At 36.2% G+C, this 16,871-nt stretch overlaps 1 protein-coding gene across 2 annotated transcripts in view; it reads left to right on the forward strand.

Annotated features, from left to right (window-relative positions):
- The window catches only part of LOC114242640 (phosrestin-2), an 85,179-nt gene extending 75,963 nt beyond the window's left edge, over nucleotides 1–9,216 (forward strand). For both annotated transcript variants that reach the window (XM_028173886.2, XM_028173887.2), the window contains exons 9-11: nucleotides 2,339–2,447; nucleotides 7,560–7,701; nucleotides 7,948–9,216. In XM_028173886.2, the coding sequence (XP_028029687.2) occupies nucleotides 2,339–2,447; nucleotides 7,560–7,701; nucleotides 7,948–8,492 (796 nt within the window). In that variant the 3' untranslated portion in view covers nucleotides 8,493–9,216. The remainder of the gene's footprint in view (nucleotides 1–2,338; nucleotides 2,448–7,559; nucleotides 7,702–7,947) is intronic.
- Nucleotides 9,217–16,871: the final 7,655 nt, after the last annotated feature.

Genomic DNA, 16,871 nt, shown 5'->3' on the forward strand with positions numbered 1-16,871 from the left:
AACTCGTTAACTTCGATTTAATTCATGAAGCCGTTGAAAATCTTTACAAGGAAACCATAATTAAATGTAGCCACAGAGAGTACAAATAAATTCAATTAGAGCCTTTATATTAGTTCCGACGATCGAACGAATAATTAACTAATATAAAATTCAATAAACGAATCATTTCGGAGAGCAAAAACATAAACTAATCGATATTGACGTTAGCTTTTCAAAAAGAAACATTAATTAAGTTAGAGCTTTCTGAAATTTATAGTGATTCCCCTCTGAAACCAGTTACAAAGTAAAACGCGGTATACCTCTAATTACTATTATAAATAAATAAATAATAAATAAATATTTACTAACAATCACGCCACGTTAACTGGTCCTGTGATAAGTTCGTAAAGAACTTGTGTTACAGGTACCAGATAACGGATATAAATGTAAGATTTTTATTATACACATACATATATTTTATATACATCCATAACCCTGGAAAAGACATTTATATTTATTATACAAATATCTTCCATTGGCGGGATTCGAACCCGCGACCCCCTTGTGTAGTGACCATGTCACTTACCACTACACCAGACGGCCGTTAGATATTATGTAATTAATGTTTTAAATACAATGAACATCGCATGGAAAGGGGGACCAGTACTTTTCTAATTATATGTGCGATGGCGTGCTAGATTGAAGCAATATTTCCTCTAGTCTTTCACAATCAATTTTATTTCTTGTTTTTACTACGGAACATGTTTATGCTCTGACGTTTTTGACAACAACCTGACATTGACATCGTAACTATACACAGAAACTATTTGACAGATAGATGACTGAATATCTCTTCGATAATTAATTCGATAAATTTGTTTTGCTTTTAAACCAGTACAATTTCTGCGGTGTTTAGTGAAACAATTAAGAAACGTGATTCATGTAGGTATATTTTTATAAAATGTACAAACTAGAGAATGAATTCGAGATCATTTATATTTTTATAATTTTTTTTTATTAAATAGATATTAGATTATTTATTTATATAAATATTAGATCATTTATGTATTATTATTAATATTAATAGGAGGATATATTATTATTAATTATTAATAGGAGCCCAAGATTTTGATTACTTAGATACCCGAGCCACCCACTTAGAACGAGTACCCAGCATACCCGGTGTTAAGTGGCTACCGCAGTATGTCAATGTCGTCACCCACTTTGAGATTTGATATCGAAATCTCAACTGTATTAGGAGTATCTAAATCTTCGAACCGGAATGCTTTACTGCTTCGCGTCGGAAACAGGAAATATTATATCTAATCGTGCGGACTGTCATTACGCCCTGCGAACATGAATAAAAGTGTGGCCAGGAGAACATCAAGAAACATTATTTTTCTTTAGTGCAAATATCACTACATAGTATAAAACAAAGTCGCTTTTTCTGTCCCTATATCTGTTTGTCCCTCTGTATGCTTAAATCTTTAAAACTACGCAACGGATTTTAATGCGGTTTTTGTTAATAGATAGAGCGATTGAAGAGGAAGGTTTATATGTATAGTAAAATCCATTAAATAGTGGAGAAATCAATAATAAATTACAGTTTCCGAAGCGAAGCGTGGGCGGGTCGCTAGTTAATCACTAATTTTGACACTTTAAAGGATGCCCCCTCCTAATGTCTTCTCCGATATCGTTCAGAAAATAACAAAGAGCCCTATTCTTTGCTTATCAGTACTGTCGTCACAGATTATTTTCAATATTTATAGCATTGCGGGCTGAATCGACTTCCACATACATTACTGTTCGATTAAAATATTTATAATTTAACATTAAACATTAAAACACACATGAAACCAAAAAAAAAAATAAAAAAAAATTAAAAAAAGCAGCCTATGTTCATCAGGGACAATGTCGGCTTCTAATGGAAAAAGAATTTTTCAAATCGGTCCAGTAGTTTCGGAGCCTATTCGAAACAAACAAACAAACAAATCTTTCCTCTTTATAATATTAGTATAGATAGATATAGATAATTTATAAAGATATATAAAAATGAATTGCTGTTCGTTAGTCTCGCTAAAACTCGAGAACGGCTGGACCGATTTGGCTAATTTTGATCTTGAATTATTTGTGGAAGTCCAGAGAAGGTCTAAAAGGTAGATAAATATGAAAATACTCGCAATTAATTAAAAATAACAATTTTGTTTTTCCTTTGATGTGTCCCCCGTCGGACCGATTCCTTTTGTTTGTGTTAAGTTTATTTTATACATAAGTTTAGGCCTTTTATTTATAGATTGAGGCACTACGAAGTCTGCCGGGTCAAATAGTTATTTATAAAGATTTTCTCTGATTTTAACAGGGTTGAGTTAGAAGCCTGGCTAGATAAAGCTATGTACTCGCACGGAGAGCCTGTCAAAGTTAGCGTTGCGGTCGCCAATCACTCGTCGAAGACTGTCCGAAGGATCAAGGTGAGGTGAAATTACATTTGTTATTGAAGTGAAACTTCTTTAGGCGCGCTGAAAGTAAAATTTAACTCGCGACGAATTCGTTACGGCTAGAGATAAAATATGCAATTTAGGAAGAACGAGACTGAGAAAATGGAGGCGGCGTTTCACGAACCACTCGACTGTGGAGAGAGGAAAACGATAAAGCGAGCTAGATCGTTTCTCTTATACACAACATTCCCTATTATAAGAGAAATTTGATTTAAGGATGAAAAATGAAGAAAACCACAATACTACACACCGCAAAAGAAGTTTCACTTCTTCCACGTGCACATCATTTTGATTTAAAGAATACAATAATTATAATATTACAGCGAAAATATTGAAGTAAATTTTCTTACGCTTGTGTCGGCTAAGCAAATCATTCCCGAGTTACGTTTCAGCAAGGAATAAAAATAATTGTCTATCAAACCCGCCAGTTTCTCCCCTTTGAAGATTGACAGTGAGTCTTGAACTGTATAGAAGTCATGATTGGATGATGGATTGGCGCGGTATTTTCATTGTTAAATAGGTCGTGTTTTATATACGTTTAGTATTCAAATTGAGCTCTGTGGTTTTTCGCGAATCGTGAACATAATTAAAACTATACACGAATGACAGGGAGGAATTCCTAACTCTTAGGCTGTTCAATAACAATACTAGGTGGGGTTCGCTAAATCTACTATGTACTACATTTTTTTTTTTTTATTGCTTAGATGGATGGACGAGCTCACAGCCCACCTGGTGTTAAGTGGTTACTGGAGCTCATAGACATCTACAACGTAAATGCACCAACCTCGAGATATAAGTTCTAAGATCTCAGTATAGTAACAACGGCTACCCCACCCTTCGAACCGAAACGCATTACTGCTTCACGGCGGAAATAGGCGGGGTGGTGGTACCTACCCGTGCGGACACCCAAGAGGTTCTACCACCAGTGAAAACCTTTTTCTTTATTTTGCGAATGAACCTTTTTCTTATGTTTTGCTAATGACGTCTTGAAAGAAAAAAGAATATGCCGTTCCAAGTTTTTTTGATAACACTTAAAGCCCATTCATTATACATAGATGTACTTACTGTATGAGTTCAGTACGTGTTTTTAAACTTGTTGGAAATATACTAAACATTTGATAATTAATCATAAATCGTTTAAAAAGTGCACAAATCAATTTAACTATATATTTACATAATTAGGACACGTGAGAATACAACAGCAACCAAACCGGCACCTATTAATAGCCCGGTACACAAACATTTTACTAATACCAAGCGTATGGAGAGTTTTAAAAATTGCATTTGGCTCCATACCTACTTTGTGTTATGCAATCACAGCGATTCGGTTCTCTTTATCTCACCATGCCAAAATGAGAGCAATCATATAAAAATTACAGATTCCAAATTCAAATGTAATATTTTATTTATTTTTAATTGTAACAGTATTTATGGCCAGACTAAGTATATACCTAATAAAAAAAATTTGAATTGGCGCGTAACCGCAACGATGCAACGCAATAACTGCAACACGGTCTTCTTTAAGCGTCCACTCTATATTTAAAAATGAGTAAAATTCTAAAAGTATAAATTTTTATTTTCATGAACAATTCGAAATTCGAATTCAATAAACTTTTTTGTGGCCAACATTCTAAAAGAAAAGTTTTTACTGTGTGACAATACTTATGACCTGACTAGGTATATAAATATTATTACGAAATACGTGTATGTTTTAGCTTATAAATCACAGCAACCCATGAAATGAACGATGCATTATTCAAACGCGAACCCGCAGAAATATTACTTTACGCTTTGCGATCAAACAAGATTTATATTTAGCTCGAAAGTTTACATTAACGGATATTGCGATATTAACTTCGACACCTTGGACGTAATTTTTTTTTTTTCGAATAGAAAATTTATCGTTACCGTTCTTACAATGGTCAAACGTTGTTTATTACTGGTGGTAGGACCTCTTGTGAGTCCGCACGGGTAGATACCACCGCCCTGCCTGTTTCTGTCGTGAAGCAGTAATGCGTTTCGGCTTGAAGGACGGGGCAGGCGTTGTAACTATACTGAGACCTTAGCACTTATATCTCGAGGTTGGTTGCGTATTTACGTTGTAGATGTCTATGGGCTCCAGTAACCACTTAACACCAGGTTGGCTGTGAGTTCGTCCACTCATCTAAGCAATAAAAAAAAAGATTGCGGTCCACCATTTGACCATTTGACATTTCGACCTCTGGTATATGTTTTCGTTTTTTTTTTAAATAATTTACATCTATTACGGTATCGTTTGATTTTTAAACTTCAACATTGCTTTATTTTGTATAACTAGATGATATTAGTATCGTTACACGCTGGGGTTCGGGATAAATAAATGTTCCACCAAAGTACAACTTAAAACTGTATTTATCACTTAATACCTTCGATCTATATTGATCGAAGCTTAGAACACTCATAGAACACTTTATTCGCTTCTTCCGTTTCGCTTCAGGCGATCCGTTCACTGTTTCGCTTCGAGTAGTTCCGATCACTAAGTCACTGCGTGTCATCTCTGCAACACTTTTACGAGTATAGCTGATACCACATCCCTAGAATTATCGAGAATATTCCACACAAGTCGAGTATCGTGTTTCCGGTATCTGACAATAGATGGCCTTACACTTCTCGAGCGCTCTTGATGCTACTAGATCCTTCAGTATTCATTCGGCTATTTGGCAATAGATGGCGTCACTCTTACCGGCGTAACATTATTAATAATTTGACTACTACTACGAGTAATAACTCTTCATTTCTTCAAACCTGAAGTCCGCCGTAGCGCAATCACTAGAGCAAAATGAACTGCACAAATACTTTGTTATTAAAAAAATATGTATTAACAAGTAAAATTATCCCTTGAATACACTAATGAGCCAAAAGTAAATTAAGATCATGCAAAAATCAATTCAGGAGTATATACTTCCAATATGATGTAAGATAATATTAATATATTATTTTCGTCAAATGATTTCATCCCAAAATTCAATCTGCGATAAAAACTTTTACGAACTTTAAGCTTCATTAAAAGCAATTAAGACTACTTCAAATCACTTTGTCCACAAAACGCAAATTTAAGATTGAATAATAAATAACGATTATTTATTATCAGAATTCAGAGTGAATTCACAAAGACCTAGATCGCGCTCAAACATAACAAAAATATAACAAACAAACACACTTTTTAAATTCAGTATTTCTTTTTTTTGTTTTATTTTTTCATATCTAATAGAGAAAGTAGAAAATATTGTGTATTACTTAATGCTATGTACTCAATCATTGCACTCAGGATCTTAGAATGAAAACAATACGAAGATTCATCACGGAATATGGCTACGGTACACAGTAATTTCAGTAGCCCTTGGCTACTGAAATTTTGTTATTCTAATTCATCTAACTATATCCACACACCACACTACTACTATCCACTCCCCAACGACGAATTCAAAAAAATAATCAAAAAGATTTTTATCCAAATATGTCGACAGAGATGCTTTTAAATCACCTTGACTATACCAACAATCCGAAATGCAGTTTGACAACATATTTAATAAGAATCGACAAGTAACTTAAGGCTTGCATATTCTCATCAATATAACTGGAAACTCATGAAGGAAAAATCATGCACGGTCACTCAGATCCTCCCGATCAACTAACGGTACTTTTAGGTACGCCAAGCACAGGTCATCGTTCTCGTCGAACCCGTCGCTTGCAACAAAGGGCTCGGCGAGTAAATTAACCCACAGACGCAGCCCACTCAGTTTCTCGCCGGATCTTCTCAGTGGGTCGCGTTTCCGATCCGGTGGTAGATTCTGCGAAGCACGGCTCTTGCTAGAGTTCGTGTTAGCAACATCGTCAGGTTTGAGCCTCGTGAGCTCACCTACTAGCCCGGTGAAGCTAATATGGTCTCTCTAGACCATCAGTTTAGGTATGTTGTAGTCGTCGTGGCCTAACGGATAAGACGTCCGGTGCATTCGTGTTGAGCGATGCACCGATGTTCGAATCCCGCAGGCGGGTACCAATTTTTCAAATGAAATACGTACTCAACAAATGTTCACGATTGACTTCCACGGTGAAGGAATAACATCGTGTAATAAAAATGAAACCCGCAAAATTATAATTTGCGTAATTACTGGTGGTAGGACCTCTTGTGAGTCCGCGCGGGTGGGTACCACCACCCTGCCTATTTCTGCCGTGAAGCAGTAATGCGTTTCGGTTTGAAGGGTGGGGCAGCCGTCGTTACTATACTTGAGACCTTAGAACTTGTATCTCAAGGTGGGTGGCGCATTTACGTTGTGGATGTCTATGGGCTCCAGTAACCACTTAACATCAGGTGGGCTGTGAGCTCGTCCACCCATCTAAGCAATAAAAAAAAATAAAAAAAAAAATAGAAAAAAAACATCCAGCTCAATTTAGGATTCCTTGTGTTATGGATACCGGAGACTGACATAGATAGTTATTGTGTTTTAAAAGAAAATATATGCTAAAATAAAAAAAGCTACAAATGAGACAAATCCAATGAGACAAGATAGAATATAGTACTGACAACACAAGTCGGTGTTACTTGATATACGATGTTATGGGCCTCAATTAGAATATGAACTTGAAATTCTCCCTAGCACGTAAATGGGACTGAATCGTTCAGTTGTTATTGTTCGGTGTTCGCTTCGTTTCATCCAGCATGGTTATAAATCATTCATTATTATGGAATTGTTTGCGTATAATTTAATTTAAATTTATCATTCATTCGTTTAAAATCTATTATTCCGTGTTAGTTTGGATGATTAAATAATATAGGGATATCGAATTCAGAATAAAAATGATTGAATGAAAGCGATTTGTACGGTTGTTTTGTTTACAAATACCTATATGTCTTTGACCGAAATTCTATTATTGATATTGTTGCTTAATAAAAATAAGGTAATAAGAAGACTGTGAAATTAATGACGTTTGTGACACAAGCGATAGATATATACCACTGAAGTATTAGGTCTATGATATATACGTAGTGAAGAAACGTATTTCTCCCACAATACTAAATGAAATAATTAAAATTATTTTCCAAAGACTCTAGTGGTGCAGCACGTCGATGTGTGTATGTTCTCAAATGGAAAGTTCAAGAACGTCGTCGCTCTGCTGAAAGGGATCGACACCCCCGTGATGCCGGGACAAACTCATACTGACACCTATACTCTAACTCCACACAGAGGTATGTTTCCAAAAAAATTCTAAGATTAGCCAACAATGCTCGGTACCTTAAGGTTCTAATAAAATTACTGGCAGCTGTAAATTGAACATAAATTTTAAAAAAACCAACTCTGACCACAGTAATTTAATAAATTTATTAGACTTAGTGGATTTTTGTAAATCAGAGCGACTGAGAGTATGTTTGGAATTGGCATTCTCTTTTTGTTTAGTTTAGATTCAATATTTTCATTGGCGTCACATTCCACAGGAGTCACAAAAAATTGGATCGCCCTAGAAGACTCTTACTCGAAATCCGGCGCCTGTCTCGCTTCCACGGTCATCTCGAACAATACACCGGAGGACAGAAATGTGTTTGCCATATACGTCTCTTACTACGTGAAAGTCAAACTCACACTAAGCGCTATGGGCGGAGATCTCTCGGTCAAACTGCCCTTCGTTCTCACACATTCCTGCATCAATGAAGCGCCAACCGACAGCGTCATAGAAGAAGCCACACACAAAATGATACTCGAAGGCAAAGAGAACAGCGAAGATGAAGATAGTAAGGCCGAGAACGAGAATGATAAACAGAATAACAACAAAGACGCCCAAGCACAGGAGACAGCGTTCGGGGATGAGGAAGGCGAAGTCAAATCACCTGATGTTCATCGCTGCCTGGCAGACGTCCTAGTCAACATAGAGAACCAACTGGACAGGCCCAAGAAATTCGAAGGGGAAACTGAGGTGCGAACCGTACAACCTGATCAAGAGGAACTCGACCTCATATCAAAATATCCCGGCTCGGACACGTGATCCGACGAGGGACCCCACGAACGAGGTCAGGGAGCCGAAAAGACTGAGCCACACAGGATCCAACCGGAAGTGACTAAATGCAAAGCCGAGGACCAAATGCAGAAGTCTGGCTTCGCGGAGAACCTTAAAAAAGCTGTATGCTGCATCGACAGGAGACGTCAATCGTAGCTCTGTGAATAATTGTAATTAAACAATTTTTAAGCTTATTTATAATGTAATTGGAATTAACTCAAAATTATTGTCGTTTAGATTTGAGTAGAACCAATCTGTATTCCTATCTGTTTGGACTAGATCAAAACGAAAAATACCTATTCTGAAGTACTTAATTCTCTGCGAAAATTAAGAAATTGAAATCCGAATTGAGAAAGTCAAATACATTTATCTGGAATTTAATGTTTCGAATTCGAGTTACGACTATCACTGCGTTCCTTGTAATTCTAGTGGTTGTTTCATTGTAAAAATTAACATTTTTATTAGGTAATAAGATTCGAATAAGCTGGTCACAGTCATAAAGCCTGAATGAAGATTACGCTTACTAAAACGTAGCCAGAGTTAGTCACGAATATAAATACGTTTACGTTAATTGTATAATGTAATTATTTATTACGTATCTATAATAAAAAATATATTTAACGTTAGAAATGTAACTTAGAATCTAATTTTAAGTTTTATCCGATTATCTTCTAATTATCTTTAAAGGAAAATAAAACATTTGCGTTCTTTAGTAGTTGTTTTTTTTTTCAGAGTAAACTTTTTATTAACCTTTCTTTTTTTATTGCTTAGATGGGTGGACGAGGTCACAGCCTACCTGGTGTTAAGTGGTTAAATCGCGAAACATAGAAAGGACAAACCCGAAATCCATACAAACTTGGGCCTGGCGTTACAGTGCTAGAATTTGGGCATAAGTTACAATACCTAAGAAGGTTTCATGAGCCCAATTTTCAGGTCTCCCAGCAATGGCCAAATTGGTAAAATCAGACAATGTTTACATTTTAGGTTATGTTTATTGTTCGAGATATTTTAATAAAAACGATATTTTTGAGGCTATTTCCTACTAAAGATAAGTAATTTTTTACGAAACCTGTTGCAGCAACAGGTTGCTTTAAAATAAAAATGGAACCTGTTACGAGAAATCGCGCGTTAGGTTGTTTACGAAAACGAACGAAAGCCAAAAATTAAAAACAACGTAATGCGAAACGCGCTGCGCACGAAATGATTTTTTTAAGGGATTTTATGACCTGGTAACTAAGACCTTTAGGTCAGTCTTATTTTAATTTTAATGAAAACTTTTTTATATGAAAAACTATATTTATATGATAACTTTTTTATATAAAATATAAATCATTACGTGCTCCCATATTATCTCATCACATTTCATTTAATTTTATTTCATGCCTTTTTTATTTTAATTTTTTATTGCTTAGATACCCTTCGACGAGCTCACAGCCCACCTGATGTTAAGTGGTTACTGGAGCTCATAGACATCTACGACGTAAATGCGCCACCCACCTTGAGATATAAGTTCTAAGGTCTTAGTATAGTTACAACGGCTGCCCCGCCCTTCAAACTGAAACGCATTACTGCTTTACGGCAAAAATAGGCGGGTGGGAGGCGCGGACTCACAAGAGATCCTACCACCAGTAAAATTATTAATATAACTACACCATAGAAAAACTCAAAGTACCAAAACGACCTTTTCATGTTATATTTAAGATTGCCAGTTGAAAATATTTTGAATTGCCGCAGTTGCCGACATGATTTCGTGTCATAACTAAATGGCACAGTTATTTATTTCTTTTAATTATTTTTGTTAGTAGATTTTGGTGCTTTACGTTACGTTATTCAATGAGATTAAGTTTATAGTCTGGCCAGCGAATCATGGCACAACTAAATAGCGGCAATCCAAAATATCTTCAGTTGGCAACATTAAAGATAACATAACACGATTTGATACATTTGTGTTTTTCTATGGCATAGTCACATTAATATAAAAATGCAAAACTACCCTTTCATGCTATATTTGATGTTGTCAGTTGTAGATATTTTGAATTGCCGCCATTGTAAGTAGTTGTGTCACGATTCGATGGCCATACTCTATTTACATTGATTAAAATACCTATAAAAACAGTCATTTATCCTAAAGCAAAAGAGTATTAATAATTTTTTACACTCGATTTCCACTAAATCGATCCTATTTTATGGATGCTCTAATTCTAATCCGCGCGTTTGTGGAGCTAGTTACGTATATTGAAATAAGTATTGTAGATGATTACAAAGATTGTTTATAACAAAAAATTGAATATAACTGATTTTCTACACTTGGCCATTGTCAATGAAGCTAAGATTTCAATAGGTTAATCAAGCAAAATAGACGAATTTTTTGGTACATATCCCATTCGTGTAACGCTTAGGCCCAAAATGGGGTTTCTCCTTTAATAACTTTCTAATCCTCAACAACGGTTTAAAGGGAGAGCCATACTACAATTTGAGATCTTCGACCTCATAATATTTCAAGGTAGGTTGGTGATATCCATGCTGTGGTGTGTCACCTATCAGATTAATAAAAAAATCCTGCAAAAATCTTCAAGCCACCAAAATTAAAAGAAATACATTAAGTACTGCGCGATAAGGAATAAATATATTGGATAATAGGAGTTGGAATAAGATCGTATCCGCCAAAGCTCCCCGTAATTCTTATTACGATAAGCTTACTGCGCTATCCGGACAGACATCTGCGCCTTAAAGTTTTGGACACGGTAAATCTTACTTAAAACGTACTTTGAACTTAACTGAAAAGGTTTTGAAGATAAAAATAATCACAGCTTTATCAAAAAGTAATAAATCTTTGATGTCATAAATATAAACACAAAATTTATTCTTTTCTTTCTTGAGAATATATGTACTTGTCATATTTACATAATATATACGAGTATTTATCGGGAAAATACAAAATTTTCTAATGAAATACGTCCCTAACATAAAAGAATAACATTGTGTAACAAAAACCAATCCCGCATAAATTATAATTGCTTAATTACTGGTAGGTAGCGGCTTGGCTCTGCCCTTAGCATTGCTAACACTCACTATGAGGGGACCGTATGCTCGTGTGGCTCCAAGGGTAATTAAAATAAATATTAGTTTAAAAAAACTAACAAAATATGCTATTATACAAAATCCAACTAAAAAATAGAAAATAAATTTTAATAAATTTGAATTAAAATTAGTGTAAGAAAAATGATTTTATTGTAAAAAAGCGTGGGGTAAACTATTATTGATTTTTCATTTTTTAATTATTATTTTTTTACTATTAAATTGTCATCAGTCCTTAATAAGTATACCCGAGTTAAACCGACGTTTTGAAGGGGGTCAAAATCATGTTCAAAGATTCTATTACAAACATACATACTAACATACATGCGTCTGAAGCTAATAAAACCGTAAAAAAGTAACAGCACCCTGACTATATCTACCGTAAAAAAGTAATGCGTTCTAATGTGAATTGACGGACCACCGTTTTTATGATTAGAAATAGATCTCATATCTCAAGGTCAGTGCAAGGTCAAGGGCTGCATTCGCCTTGCAATGTCCAGAGGCTCCGGTGAAACCCGGTGGGTCGTGAGCTTGTTCAAATGTTTACGAAAACAAGGAAAATAAATACCAATCTATCAAATACCTAATAGTTCAGAACTTCGTTACCTATGCCGATTTGTGTTATTGCAAATTTTATAGCTTTTAAATTGTATTATTTTCCATCCCTTTTTTTAATCTACTTCAATTATTAAATTTAGTAATGTTATTTTTTTTTTTTTTTATTGCTTAGCTGTGTGGACGAGCTCACAGCCCACCTGATGTTAAGTGGTTACTGGAGCCCATAGACATCTACAACGTAAATGCGCCACACACCTTGAGATATAGTTCTAAGGTCTCAGTATAGTCACAACGGCTATCAATTATTTACAATGTCTTTTATTTCTTTGAGGTGACATTTATTACGTACAGTAGTTTTTTTTTTATTGCATAGATGGGTGGACGAGCTCACAGCCCACCTTGTGTTAAGTCGTTACCGGAGTCCGTAGACATCCACAGCGTAAATTCCGCCACCCACCTTGAGATATGAGTTGTAAGGTCTCAGTATAGTTACAACGGCTGCCCCACTCTTCAAACCGAAACGCTTCACAGCAGAAACAGGCGGGGTGGTGATACCAACCCGCGCGGCCTCACAAGAGATCCACCAGTAATTACGCAATTTATAATTTTGCGGGTTTGATTTTTATTACACGATGTTATTCTTTCACCGTGAAAGTCAATCGTGAACATTAGTTAAGTACGTATTTCATTAGAAAAGTTGGTACCCGCCTGCGTGATTCGAACATCGGTGCATCGCTCAACACGAATGCACCGGACGTCTTATCCGTTAGGCCACGACGACTTAGTATACACACATAGTATCTATGTATCCGGATGCTTCGAAATGATCGCTCTGTTAGTATAAATAATGAAATGCCCAAATAACCGATAGCTGTGGGTTTGTTCATTTGCATTTTGTTTTTCCGTGTTCAAGCCTCGCTTATCTCAATGAGTTGTATTAATACAGATATTTTTACGGCCTCGGAAAATGTTTTTGGCGTAGTACCATCAAAGAGATAGCGCACGATTCTATTCAATTATTGTAATAATAACCGTTATAACCCGACACGAGAACCCGTGACACGCGGTCGTCTGGCCGCTAACTAGAATTCCTTCTACTACGGGAACCAGAGACGAATATATTAAAGTATTTAAGTATATCTCGTTAATGTAATAATATTAATATTGTTAAATTTTAATTGTAATGTAATAGGGGTTACAGTATGAAATTGCCGTTCTATTGTAATAGGTAATTCGAATTGACAGAGAAACTTCATGGTTTGAGATTTTTGAGTGAATTTTTTTCAAATGATACCTACCTATTAGTTTCTACTTTAAAAAAATGTGCAACATTCGATTATCGACTTTCAGTTGTTTTTTTTATTCACTTTAGACTAGAAAGATGGATACTTCGAAAATTCGAGTGGTATGTGAATACGAGTTCCGACGCGGAACTAACGCTGCGGAAACAGCTCGCAATATCAATGTTGCGTTTGGAGAGGGGACTGCTAATGAACGCACCGTGTGATTTTGGTTTAAACGCTTTCGTGATGGAAATTTTGATTTGAAGAACGAACCACGTGGAAGACCACCCATACATGTGAATAACAATGAATTGAAAGAGACGGTGGAAGCCGTTCCGAGCCAAACTACCCAGGAATTAGCGGCAATACAATATTGACTCATTTGCGTCAAATCAATAAAAGAAAAAAAAAGAAAAATGGGTGCCTCATGATTTGACTGATCTGCAGAAAGAAATGCGTGTTGAAACTTGTGTTGCCTTGTTGAATCGATACAGAAACTTCCAGTGAAACAGCCCCGACTCATGAATCGATCTTCACCATTATCTCTCCATGATAACGCGAGACCTCATGCAGCACGATAAACCGTTTTAACTCTACAGGAACTGCAATTAGAAACCATTCGTCACCCTCCGTATTTGCCAGACCTTGCTCCAGCCAATTTATGCAGTATTTGCAATACCATTTATTCGGTAATTTGGACAATTTTCTACGTAATAAAAAGTTTTCTTCCCAGGAGGCAGTACAAAATGCTTTCACACAGTCTGTAGAATGTAAATCACCAGAGTTCTATCGCTGAGGCACAAATGATCTTCCTATATTCCTATATATATAATAGCAGCAATGTATAGAAAATAATGGTAGATAATTTGGTATAAATAAATATGTTAAATGAAAAAAAATAACGAATTTCAATTTTTCAGTAGAAATCGGCAATTTCATACTTTAACCCCTAATAATTTAATTAAATAATCAAGGATAGACCAGCAAAGCGGTTCCGATTACACTAGAAAACTAGAATGAAAATTCTTTAAGTTTATAACAAAGAAACAATCGACAAAGCTACTTAGAGAGAAATCGTTTCTTTGTAGGTTTTATTGCTGAAAATTTACCCGAAATGACGTACCTAGATTCTTTTGCCTATTTACTTGCCAGTAACCTCAGGGAACTATTCGGGCTTGACCGTGACGAGCTCACATAACTCAACCTAAGAGGTTTTACTAATATCTGACCTGGCTAGAGCAGCGCTTAGCCAAATCTACCATCGGATCAAAATCGTGAGAAGATCCGGCGAGAGCTCAATAGGTTGTGTCGGTGGGTTAAAGTACCTACATTTTTAATTAAATTGAATAATTTATCTAAAATATGCAAACAGATTTTTGAAAAGATTTAAAATAATAACAAAACAAGTGATAAAAATGTCGCTCAAATATCTTTCACTATAGTATCTAATGAAATAAATCGTAAGATACGTATCCACAAAATTTATGTATAATAAGAAAGATACGTATTGTGTTTACTTAACAAAACAAAAGAAAGTCTGGTTTTGTCGTCTTGTTAGAACATTTCTGCAGATTCGTAAGTAAACAATCGTGAAAGTTATATCGAACAGCTCGGTCTGAAAACATGTTTACAATATCTCTTATATTTTGCTTGAATTTTATTTATTCGAACCCACTATGTCTTTATTGGATAACTTTAATTCGAATTACGTTATTTTTACTTCGTAGTGATCACCCGATCTAGTTCAAAGGAAGGCCTATATTTCCAAGACATATTTTGCATTCATTACATTGGCATCGCATCTCAAGCTGGACAAGTCCCGTACGATATGAAGCTTTACTTTCTAGCTAAACGCTGTAGTAAAGTAGGACCTCTTGTGAGTCTACACGGGTAGGTACCATCACCCTGCCTATTTCTGCCGTGAAGCAGTAATGCGTTGTAACTATACTGAGATGTATTACTGTGTGACAATACTTATGACCTGACTAGTTATATATCAAGGTGGGTGGTGCATTTACGTTGCATATGTCTATGGGCTCCAGTAATCACTTAACATCAGGTGGGCTGTGAGCTCGTCCACCCATCTAAGCAATAAAATAAAACCATCGAGGACCTATTTCGTACGCCTTGGTGGGCGAGCTCACAGGACTCAATCTGAGAGAAGTTGCTAACTGGAAGGAAGGAAGAGCAGCGCTTAACTGAATCTACCAATGGAACAGAATCGCAAGTAGCTGCGAAGATGCGGCAAGACTCTTTTTTGCCCACAACGATGCTATGAAGCAAATTATCTGCTTCTAATAAAACCATTGCTATTCAGTTTTTTTTTTCTACCTAAGCTGAGAGCCTTGAGGGGCTATTTCAGCGTAACCTTAACTAGTAGGTGAGCTCACGGGGCTCAAACCTGACGACGTTGCTAACACGAACCCTAGCATGAGCCGTGCTTCGCAGAATCTACCACCGGATCGGAAACGCGACCCACTGAGAAGATCCGGCGAGAAACTCAGTGGGCTGTGTCTGAGGGTTAATTTATTCGTCGAGCCCTTCGTCGCAAGCGACGGGTTCGACGAGAATGAAGACCGATGCTTCAGGTACCTAAGAGCACCGTTAGTGGATCGGGAGGATCCGAAATGACGTGTTTGGGACGACTTCGACTGCTTTCCATTCTGTCCGCAGGATCGGGAATGTAGTTACCGGCGGCCACGATGAGAGTTCCCGTGTCGTGCCGCTTTATCGCAGTGATTCTGTTCAGGTCGTAAGCTTTTGGTATACGTAAAACTTTCCTTACTACCTTCTAGAAGTAACCGTGGAAGAAAATAAATATCAAATAAAAACAGTATCTTATAATCCCACAACAATCGTTCATGTTGTATTGCTGTCATTTATCTTAACAACGCCATAGTTTCATTCGATCGCAGACTAAGCGGCTCAACCTAATAAAAGTACAACAGCACTTTGATAAAAGCTTTTATTATACCGCGATACGAGTGGCTTATTACGTCATTATTTCTGATTAGACATCTGCGACCCGATCCGTTTTATCGCAATAATGAAACCCAATGAAATATGTGAAATATAATCTTTTGGTTGCAGTTGCGATGATGACGTCATCGACTACATCCTCTTTTAAGAAATAAAAAATAGTCTATAAAATTTAAAATGCGAACCACGTCAGATTCGTCAGATCGATGATGCCCTGAAATAAATCAACCAATCAAACCTATTCACAACGCAACGCAAGCATGGCAAGATTGTGATTATGATTGCTTTGTATCTTGATAACGAAAGAAACGATTTCATACAACGTCGCGAACCAATATTTAAATACATTATAAACTTCAGCGATACGAAACAAGTTTGGGAACATTCTAGAGAATATCATCGGCAACCCTAGGTCCGTTTTAGGGTTGACATTCAAGTTAGTGTGAACTTTTTAATTGAATAAAAAAAT

This window comes from Bombyx mandarina, chromosome 15 (assembly GCF_030267445.1).
Source record: "Bombyx mandarina strain Sakado chromosome 15, ASM3026744v2".
Taxonomy (NCBI): domain Eukaryota; kingdom Metazoa; phylum Arthropoda; class Insecta; order Lepidoptera; family Bombycidae; genus Bombyx; species Bombyx mandarina.